The sequence below is a fragment of the Choristoneura fumiferana genome, chromosome Z, assembly GCF_025370935.1.
Source record: "Choristoneura fumiferana chromosome Z, NRCan_CFum_1, whole genome shotgun sequence".
In the NCBI taxonomy this organism is placed as follows: Eukaryota; Metazoa; Arthropoda; class Insecta; order Lepidoptera; family Tortricidae; genus Choristoneura; species Choristoneura fumiferana.
Genome location: NC_133472.1, coordinates 3,638,998 through 3,650,440, shown reverse-complemented (window position 1 = coordinate 3,650,440; position 11,443 = coordinate 3,638,998). Strand labels below are relative to the sequence as shown.

At 38.7% G+C, this 11,443-nt stretch overlaps 1 protein-coding gene across 1 annotated transcript in view; it reads right to left on the bottom strand.

Moving 5' to 3' along the window:
- The window catches only part of LOC141432853 (histone-lysine N-methyltransferase SMYD3-like), a 33,126-nt gene extending 21,918 nt beyond the window's left edge, over positions 1-11,208 (bottom strand). The window contains exons 1-6 of the mRNA XM_074094692.1: positions 10,727-11,208; positions 8,120-8,204; positions 4,398-4,557; positions 3,407-3,534; positions 2,013-2,189; positions 870-969 (exon numbers count right to left, since the gene is read on the bottom strand). Of these exons, the coding sequence (XP_073950793.1) occupies positions 870-969; positions 2,013-2,189; positions 3,407-3,534; positions 4,398-4,557; positions 8,120-8,204; positions 10,727-10,854 (778 nt within the window). The 5' untranslated portion in view covers positions 10,855-11,208. The remainder of the gene's footprint in view (positions 1-869; positions 970-2,012; positions 2,190-3,406; positions 3,535-4,397; positions 4,558-8,119; positions 8,205-10,726) is intronic.
- Positions 11,209-11,443: the final 235 nt, after the last annotated feature.

Here is an 11,443-nt window from a genome sequence, read left to right as displayed (position 1 = left end):
TCCTTTATTGACTCCGGTTCTTTCGAGGCGATTATTAATTTTATCTATGGCCGATCCGCCCCGGCTCGGTTCGGTCGGTCGTGTCGGTACGGTACTGCGGTGCCCCACCGCTGACTAAACTGAAGTACAGATTCGTGAGAGGAGAGAAAGATTCGTTCGTTAGTCCGAGTACCGAACCGAACCGACCAACCAAACATAGATAATAAGATCCAAGTCCAAGATCCGATCCGCAGGGCTACTACGAAACTCCAAAATCGAAGTTCGTGTCGTGCGGTCCCTCTGACACTTTATACTATTTAATACGAGAGCGAGAGGGACGGTAGATACGAAGTTCGAGTTTCGTAGTAGCCCTGCCGATCCGATCCGAGCCGAGCGAGAGCGAAAGCAGGCGGACGGAGCGAGTCAGTGTGAGTGAGCGTGACGGCGATCACGAGCGAGGCAAGCCGCTCGATCCAGTCGGAGTTAGTAACTCCGGAGTCAATAAGATTTGAAAGGAGTCATTAAGGGATTCGGATCCGCTTGAGGATCTGACTCTTTTGAATCTTCAGATCCGGATTTTACCCACCTCTAGCTCTCGGTAATTTATCTATACATATATCTGTACTTTGTGTATTCATTGTTTGTCCATAGACAAAGAGACACGTTGTATAAGCATTTCATCTCATCTCATCTGATGTTAAGTGCACATGAGGCCAAAGGGTCAGTAACAGCCTATTCACTCTAGCCTTGAAGAGCCCTAGATTGTATAGAAAACAGACGACGGGAGCGAACGCTGTGACGCTTACATGCAACTGGCACTCTAGTACAAATTTTGCTCTACAGATAAAGTCCGGAAGTCATGTGAAGGGTAGCACATTGAAAGCATTTACCCATGCACCTCTCACACTGGCACAGGAAGTAGTAGTTGTCGAGTAACTCCGTCTGCCTCTCGTAGGGGGTATTCATCAGGTCTATGTAGGAGATGCGGATCTGAAAAAGAATGCGGCATTGAGATTGCTAGACTAGATCGTATCATACTATATTTCTTTTTTTTATAGCATTAGAAAAAGGGTAAACAATCTTGACGAGTCTTTTTATTGAAAAAACTTTTTTAAATATACAGTAACTATTACTTATGATATCAAAAGAATGTAAATGACCATATATCCTTGCTATTTGTTACATATTTGCTGTGAATTATTTTTCAAAAGTGTTTTTAAATAAAAAGACACGTCAAGATTGCTTACCTTCTTTGTAATGCTAAAAAAACGGAGTTTATGGGTCATCCATAAAGTACGTCACATATTTAAGGGGGGAGGGGTTCAAACGGTTTGTTACACAGGGACAAAATAATTGCAAATTTCATAGTAAAGTAAAACATGTAAGTTTTTTTAATTTCTAACCTTTATAACTCTATTTTACTTATGTAAAAATTGCTTAAAAATTGTTTTCCTGTTCGATAACAGCTTTGTGAATCTTTAATTTATAAAATAAATAAAAGTTGTCAAAAATAAAAAACCTCAACATATTGCGGAAAACTAATAGAACTAAATTCTTGCACTGGTAACACTAAATTTGAATGTCATCTGTCTATTGCTGTCAAAGTTTAACGTTGTTTGCGCGTGGTATTTTGTGTTTTTGTGCGTTAAAATGCCGAAGATCATCCATAGCCTTGGTAGGAAAATAATTCACAATGTATAAAAGTTTTTTTCATAGACAAAGTCTGAGGGATTAGAAAATATTCCTTTAAATAACATCACCGACACCGTTGTCAATATGACTGGTAGGTATCGTATAGTAAGTGTAAAGAATGTTGCAATATAAAACGTAAAAGTACTGCCCTCGCGTCAGGTTTTTTATATTCTTGGTCAGCTTTACTAGTAGATGGTCTCTAAGGACGATCGGCACCGTTCGCAACACCGGCAGTTCTTGCTGATTTGGGGCCATTTCGTGACACGAACATACATTTTTATAATTTCTTTTTCTTTCAAATGTTGTCACGAATAAATGTATTTTTTTTTCTTAGTACAAACCTGGTCCCAGTCCAGGCACGGCAAGTCCTTCAGAGCGCGTATGTTGATGGTCTTGCCGTCAAAAGTGGCGACGGCGTTGGGGTCGCAGCTATGGTCCACCACGGAGGAGGCCAGATATATGCCCGTGCCTATCGAGTTCATGTCAGTGTCGAGAATGGTGAAGCTGTTTATCACCATCTGGGGATAGAACAACAAATATCTTAAGCCGAGTTTAGACTTGCAAGAAAAATCGTGCAAGTTGGCATTACATTGCGAGGCCGTAAAGCCAACGAGTTTGTAGCGGTCAATCGAGCGCGGCAATGTAATGCAACTTGCATGATTTTTCTTGCAAGTAAACTCGGCTTCAGGGCGGTTATAGACTAGCGTTCTTTTCAGTGCGTACACGGTCGTATTTGTGCATACGCGCTTATACGTGCTTCTAGTAAAACCCACGCGCGTATAGGCGCTTTATACGTGTTTTAATTATAACAATACTAGCTTTTGCCCGCGTAGTATTCGGTTATCGCGTGCTGTTCCCTCGGGAACTGTGCATTTTTCCGGGATAAAAGTAGCATATGTCACGCTCGGGCTCATAAACTATCTCTACGCCAAAAATCACGTCTATCCCACGCTCCGTTTCGACGTGAAAGACGGACAAACATACAAAAACACACACTTTCGCATTTATAATATTAGTATGGATGGGTACCAAATGAATAACTTATCCATTGCTGGAAATTTCTCAGCTGGTCACGATTTTGAATGAGTTTCGACTGTCGAAGTTTAAGTTAGGTACTTAACAGACTGCTACAGTACGATTACTTGCAGTAAACACTTGACAGATGGGCGTGCCTTCTAGTCAATTTTCAACTTTGAGGTCATACAAATAAAATAGCTTTATTATCTGTAAACGTGGGTAGCGGTATACTAAAATGGTTTTATTTGTATGACCTCATAGTTGAAAATTGACTGAAGGCACGCCCATCCGTGAAGAGTGAAGAGTCAACTCGAATTAATCAAACTACTAGAGTTTGTTTGTTTTTTCTTATATCTATCCAGAGGGCCTACTCCGAAATTCGAAAATCGAAGTCCGTATCGTACCGTCCCTCTCTCTCGTATTAAATAGTATATAGGTAGAGTCATTCACGATGACGCATGCCGTGGTTCTTATTACAATGTTATTAATGGCTAATTTTCACAAAATCTCGCGTCTCGTGGATGGCACTAGGAAGAAGTGTCAGAGGAATAGAACGGCACGAACTTCGATTTTCAAATTTCGTATTAGCCCTGCAGTCCTTTTTTACCTAGGCCAGTGGAACTAATGCAAACTTGGTTTTTTACGTAACTTATAATAGAGCTTATGATTGTGTGTGAGGTTGGTGCAAGTATAACCGACTCTTCTAAACTAAACTTACCCTGCCGTATATCCCCATAAGTTCCACGGTGTTTGGTAGCGATATGTCTTTGAGGAACTCAAATAGTACCACGCAGAGCGTCGAGAAGTGGTCCATCCTTTTTTTATCAGCTTTCAGATCGGAATAATCTGGAATTATAATTTAAGTTATAGTTAATATAGCACGGAGAACCGTTGGGCCGAAAATTTCTCGAATGAAGACCGCGGTCGGCAAGCGCAGCGTAGGACGTCCGCCAACGAGATGGACGGATGACCTGGTTAAAACCGCGGGTTCACCGTGGATACATGCAGAAGGAAGTAGCAGAACAGAACAGGCGCGGTGCGTGTGCCAATTCCAAGGATAGTCATTACTTTGATAATTCTAAAATCAAGTGCCATGAGATCTTTCCACATGCAGCAGAAAGAAGTGGATTGGAAGGCGCGATACGACTTCCTACTCGTTCCAAAAAAAGGCAATACATTGCGGCGCTCGGCCCATCACTTCCAACTCGCTAGCTCCACAACGCGCAGTGTACTTAATCCTACTAATATTATAAATGTGAAAGTTTGTGTGATGTGAGTATGTACGCTGAAACGGCTGGACGGATTTGGATGAAATTTCGCAAAAAGTTAATTTTTTAACCTGGATTAAAACATAGGATACTTTTTATCCCGATATTCCCACGGGATAGTGATAAAATCTCGAACTAATAACCGCTGGGCTTAGAGTCATGAAATTTGGTATGTAGATAGCTGGACATCTGGAATAACACATAGGCTACTTTTTATCCCGATACTCCCACGGGATAGGAATAAATCTCGAAATAACAACCGCTGGGTTTAGAGTCATGAAATTTGGCATGGGTGTTTTTAATTTAACGTCAGTGAAAACCACGATGCAATTTTAAGGAATTCCCACGAGGAATAAAATCCCGAAATTTCAATTTAACTGCTGTATCTAATGATCTACGCGTGCGAAGCCGCGGGCAAACGCTAGGCCATTATAAACTCACGTGACATGAGATCCTTCCACATGCGGAAGGAAGTAGCGGAGTAGAAGGCGCGGTGCGAGTGTCCGTCGCCGCGCGCCAGCCGATTGATTATCTTCGCCAGCATCCGTGCCGCATCGGGGATCACCTTGGGCGCTACACGTTTCAGGTTTGCGCATTCCCACTACGAAAAAATGTTTAAACTTTGAACAAGGTGCACAAAGTGTGTTCTAAACTGTAGGAAGAATATAAATGCAAACCTATCGCCTCTCAAACAGAGTCGTGGGTTCAAACCCCGGCTCGCACCTCTTGAGTTTTTCGAAATTCATGTGCGGAATTACATTTGAAATTTACCACGAGCTTTGCGGTGAAGGAAAACATCGTGAGGCAACCTGCACAAACCTGCGAAGCAATTCAATGGTGCGTGTGAAGTTCCCAATCCGCATAGGACCCGCGTGGGAACTATGGCCTAAGCCCTCTCTTTCTGAGAGGAGGCCTGTGCCCAGCAGTAGGACGTATATAGGCTGGGATGATGATGATGATAATATGTTGCATGAAATCGAATCTCATAATTTCGTTTGTCATAACAACCTTAAGCAGAATCATTATATCACCAAATTCCTTTTCGCATATATTTTTTCTCATACCAGTAGGTCATCCCATAATTTTGTTAAGCAGAATATTAACATCACATAATATTGACGAGAATAATATTAATATGTTCGAATAGTTGCTACGCAGAAAGACATATCTCATAATATTACTTTGCATGAGGATAATAAAAAGTAGAATAAAATTTTACTAAACATTCCTTGCAATTAAATTACGGTTATTATTGTGAATCTGACACTGGCTCAGTATAATGCTGAAGCGTTGAAAACACCCCAGCTTTGTTTTAATTGTATTTCTATAATATTAACCTAACCTTTATTGGCAGCAGTAAGATTTTGGCGTTTCGTCGGCCGCTGCTGCGGCACGCTCGCTTCGCTCGCTCGGCTCTGTTGTGGTCGCAGTTCTAACCTAACCCAGCCTACTATGTAGCTGTTGTTCTGTTCTGGCTCTTTGCCTGCTGCTGTTACAGCACGCTTACTTTGCTGGCCTTACTTTAACTTTAACCCATTCTTATGGCAGCTGTTAGTTCCTTTAACTACATATGTCATTAGGCCATGTTAAAGTCAGCGCTATTTAAAATTCCGTGAAAATACAATAGTCCAAACTAGTATTTTGCTATGCCATTATGTATGCCATATAAAAATCGGCGATACCAAAGTTCTGCTATTCAATATTCTGCAGAAGTATATTCGGCGATAAGAGTGTTCTGCTATTTAATATTCTGAGAAATGGCTATTATTCGAATTGATAATTATGCAAAGATATGATTATGCAAAAGTATCATACGGCTAAAAAAAAATATGAGATACCTGTTATGAGAAGTGTATTTCGGATAATCGATATTATGCAAGATAAAGGGAACCCCAATTTAACCAAAGAAACGTGTGAAGTGTGAAAATGAGCGTCGCGCGCGAAATCATCTTCAGATCTTTTCGCGACGCATAGCTGAGTGGCGGCCATTTTGGCTGGTAGGAATAGGATAGGCGATAGGATGTGTATATTCAGTGTTTCTGTATGTGTATCTATCTTATCAGCCAATAAAGCATTTTTATTCTTATTCTAGTGGCTATTTTCTTTCGAGTAGTATACATGAGCGCCATATGTTTTATTATAGTGATTTATCGCAGCCGTTTGTCTGTACGTCTGTTTCTCAACAGGTACGAAATCATGGCTCTGTGCCATTTCCTTGTGGATGGTTTATTTTTATGCCGGTTGCAATGGTCCACTTTTATTTTGAGTGTTAACGCAAATTGTTGCTCAATAGCTTTTGACGTCATTCAACTTAAGACTATGGAGGTAGCCCGAAATTCCATGGTCGTATTATACCGTCCTTTTTGCTCGAATAATTAATACTATTAGTGTGAGCGGAACGCCACAATGTATTTCGAATTTCAAACTTCTACTACGAAATCCGAAGTTCGTATGATACCGTCCGTCTTTCGTACGGGCTACCACGTAACTGGAAACTCGAAGTTCGTGTCGTGCGGTCCCTCTGACACTTATACTATTTAATACGCGAGCGAGAGGGATGGTACGATACGAACTTCGTGTTTCGTAGTAGCCCTGCACTTATTCAAGGGAAGCCCTCCTACTCCTACGCCGAGATTTTGACAGAAATTTTGAAAAATGGATTGAATTCAAAGGTTTTTTTTTTGAGATCAAAACGAACCCGTTCAATTTCTTCTAAAGCCGCGAACTGGCCAGCGGGAGCGGGGCAGGCAGCAGCATGGAGGTCACCATCTTTTTTTGATTATAATTTTCTAAATAAGGGTTTGTTAACTTAAATAAAACGCACGTGACGCGTAAGTGACGTCACAAGGAGCTTTAACAGGCCCTATATAATTGACAAAAGAAAATACGAGTACCTATGTGTCGATTTTTTTGAAAATGTAACTGATGGACTGAAAACAAAATTATTATACAACGTACCCATAAGAACATAAATTTTAATTGTCGATAGTTTTTGTCGAAAAAATATAACAATTACCTTTACTAATGGAGATATATATATATATTTTAATTTTATCGAGCACCAATGCAAACATTTATTTGACGTTTCAGAGAGGCATCAAATGTTAGTCTCAGTTGTTAGCTTTGTTACCGATTAATTGCGTGCCTTATTATTAATTCTTTTCGACGCATGCTGTCAATTGATTTGATTGAATTTAAAAAGGGTTGTGATACTTTTTGAACGACTGAAAAGGGCCCCGAACGCGGTCAATCCGGCCCTGACTATGCATGCTTGGTTTACACGAGCTTAGGAGCTAATGCTTACCTACTTGTCACTTACACTTATCAGATGCGTGTAAACCAGAGGTTCCCAAACTTATTTCGTCTAACGCCCCCTTAGAAAATCAGTTATTTTGTAGCGCCCCCCATTTTTATTTCACCTTAAAAACTTCAATAACATATTAGTCTCGCCTAATGAAGGCACAGGGTGACGATTTTTTCTGGGCCCCTTACCGCCTCCCTCTAGGACTCCAGCGCCCACAAGGGGAGCGTTATCGCCCACTTTGGGAAAGACTGGTGTAAACATGTTGCATAAGTGCTTAGTATTAGTGCAACTGCAAGTGAATAGAAGCCGGTCCTGTTTACTAACCAACAAGTGCCAACCTCCGTCTAAAAATCGATTAATACTTGTCACTTGTCGGGTGGTGTGAAGTGAACATTCATGTCAAATGAAGTTTGATTACTCAAAGCTGCCGAAGTGTTTTATTTACTTTGATTTCCCAGTTTTATATCTTGAAAATCATCATTATCTATGACGTCCCAAAGATGGAACTGAGAAATTTATTATAAAGTTTATTCAAGAGTTTATTAAATCCCACAAGTGCCTATGGAACAAAAAAAAAACGATATACTAAAATAAACAAGCCAGAGATTCGGCATATCAAAAAGTGGACCATGAAATATTAGCGTAATGCCTAAAAACATTTCTTAAAACGAGTCGGTGGCGGTAATCCATGGGGAAGCTGCACTGCTAATACCATTCTCTAACACCAATGTGTAGACGGCTACTTGTCACTTGTTACTTTGCAGACAAGTCCCTAATCACTTACACTAATGGCAAGTACTAAGCTCGTGTAAACCTAGCATATAACTAGTGGGCGTCTCCGCAATGCGCGTGGGCATACCTTGTGATCATTCCACGCATCCTTCTGGCACGACCGGCCGCAGTAGTGCACGAACTGGCATCCCGAACATTTGAGCACCTTGCCCCTGAAAAAGCATTGGCTAGTGAGATCAGACGTGTCAGACTTTAATAGATTGACGGTTGTTTATGTTTTTAACCGGCTTTAAACACAGGAGGTTCAATGGTTTCTCACGATTAGACCGGTCCAACTAGATTCCATCTTTTTCAAAGAATGTTCAGACGGTGGCAACCCCAGCAAACGAAGACAGAGTGCGTGGGACACCGTCGTGAAAGAACTCACCTTTGAAAAAGATCCTTCGAAGAGATCGAAACTATTTAAACAGTTCCAGACTTGTATAATTGAACTGTTTTTTTTTATACTCCAAATCTGTCACGAGAGTTTAAGTAATATCAAAAGAAGGTTCCTTCTTAATCGATTTTTAGGGTTCAGTACTTCAAAAGGAAAAATCGGGACCCAGAATCACTTGTGTGACACTGTCTGTCTTTCCGTTTGATTCGGCCGATTCGCGCTAAAACTACTGGTCTATAATGGTACACATTATGTATGTACATTAGTGTTTGAGCACGTCCGCGAGGCAGCACAGGGCTGGTTATAGGGAGCGCTGGGTCCCGCTCGAGTCTCAAAGGGCTAACAAGTTCAGCTCATTTAGACTTCAAGTGCCTGCCAAGCACCAGCAGATGTTCCTGCGCTCCGACTTCTGGCCGGAGGGTGTAGTGTTCCGTCATTTTAGAGTAGCGACGAAGCAGACGTTCAAAAACCCCTAATTACTTTTTTTTTGTTTTTTTTGTGTATAATTTGAATTTTACAGTGCATTGGTTTTCTAACTATAATGCTATAATTTGTTATTAATAAATAATAAATAAATGTAAGTCGGTTAAAAATACAAATGTGAATGTAAATAAATCAATTTTGAACATGGAGGCTTCTTATGGGGGTAAATTAGAAACCTGAAAAAATTAGTTTCGTAAACTATAAAATACCTGGTATGTCATAACAAATAAAAGGACATGTCACAATGACAAGTTTAACAAAATAGACGAAAATTGGCTTTCCCCTCTTATCTCGAAAACTATGGGGGCCTAAAATTTTGAAATAAAATTACAGAAAGCAGTTTTATACTTATAGATTACAAGAAAACCTATAACAAGGCTCAGTCTAAATATTTTTATTGTGGATAGTTTTTACATCTGGCTATGTTATTTTCATCATAAGATGACCCCCTAGTACATTTAGCTCAGGATCAGGGCCATTCTAACACTGGATACTCTCAAATACCTAAAAAATTTACGGAATCCTCTATGCGCGAATTCGACACGCACTTGCTCGTATTTTTTGTACTTACGTCTTCACTGCATGAGAACCGATCTAATAATAATTGTTGATGGATTTATTGTTTGTGATTTAAACAAAAATTGTTTCCCCTGCTCTGAGATATGGATGATTGAATAAACTAAAAATAATTCTAGCTTAAGTTGTGATTGTGGATGGGGAATTATTAAATTATTACCAATTATCCAATAGTTTTGGACAAAGATATCTAGAGATTTGAATTGTTCTACATTTCATCAATAAAAAGTTAAGCAAAGATCCCTCCCCCCTTTAGTGCTTACTTGAACAACCCCCAATAGAAAAAAAGTATAAAAGTGCAAAATGAATCATGCCATTAAGTTTACTTATAAAATATCATTTATTAAATAACTTTCAAAATAAATTAATCAGTCTCGTAAAATTACAAACAGCTTCAGAGAATGTTAAAGTGAGTTAGGTTTTGTTCTTCTAAATATAGAAAGTCAGATTAAAACATATATTAAAGCTATAGAATTATTCTTAATATTTAAACAAATATATTCCAATAGAACCAAAACGAAAATTTAGAAAATTACCTCATGTTAAAAAGAAATAAAAACAGTAAAGAACTAAGGGGAAAAAATAGGAGCAACTCATTGCACCATCATTTAGATGTATTAAAAAAATATTTCTTCACATGCAAAATTGAAACACAAACAAAATTTTGCAATAATTCTAGCAAAATAAGAACTTTATTAAATTCACTATCTTTTTCTATTGTATCCTCATGAGTCCTCGCATACTATATAAAGAACAAATTAACACTAAGAATAACAGTTGAATGTACTTTATAAAGCAAAAATTTTAAGAATGTTGAAATAATATCAAAAATAATGCTGGTGACCCACACCTAGGTCGTAAGTAGGTACTGCATCTGTTAAAAAAAGTTAGGACTCAGGAGGATATCTTTAGCATACCAGTTTCAGAAGACTCACCATCAGCTATTAAGTTCAGCACATCAAGAAACTATAGGGAACAAATGACCAAATAAAAATATATTTTTTTTAATTGTATATGGCTTCTGTCCCATGGGACAATTTTTTTCCAGCATCAAGGTTGAGAGCTACAAAAATGATGTGGATTTTTTTTTATATAACTGTTCAATTCATTCTAAAAAGCTCTAACTTTTGAATGGTTCTTTAAATTAATATAAGATCTTATATAACTTAAAAAGACACATGTAACTTGTTGCTTTATAGAAAAGAAAATTAAAATGCAGTTTTTTGTTTAATTACTTACTTTTCCAGACAATTATCACAACGGTTGCCTTTTTCCTTCGACGTTAGCACAAACGCGAACGGCTGCTCCGTCAAAATAAGATCTCCAGCCTTAATAATAGAGTCCGTGTTTCTATATTTATTCTTCATCTTATTGGTACTCTTACTAAATTATATTGCTTGCGAATAATATTTTTTTCTTAAAACTAACCCGGCGACAGCGTGAGCCGTCGAAAGTGAATGTTACAGGAATGTTACGTTATATTACAGCGCTACCGGGGCTGAAAATATTAGTTGGCCACTACCTGAGCCTCAATATAGTTCATTCGTATATCGGTTACATTATTTTTAGTGAAGACACGGCCGCTGCTAGCGCGTGAAACATCAAAGCAATAAATAAACAAAACTCATCCTATTAATAGAATTCCTATAAAGATCTATCGTGCGTAAATTCAGCGGTCTGTAAATTTACTGTAAGTACGAATGTACGAACGAACGAATACAAATTGACAATGACAAATGAAAATGACAGGAAAGACAGGAAAGGTGACACAGACGGCCGACGTAATTGACATGAGCATTTTTTTTTATCTGCCCTGAAGAGGAGTCATTTGAGCAATACTTTAGGGTTGCCTGCCATATCAAACAGTATCGATTATAAAAAGTCGATACAGTTATTTATTTAAACAATGAATTTTTACATAAAAATAAAAATAAAAAACACATAAAATTAACTAAA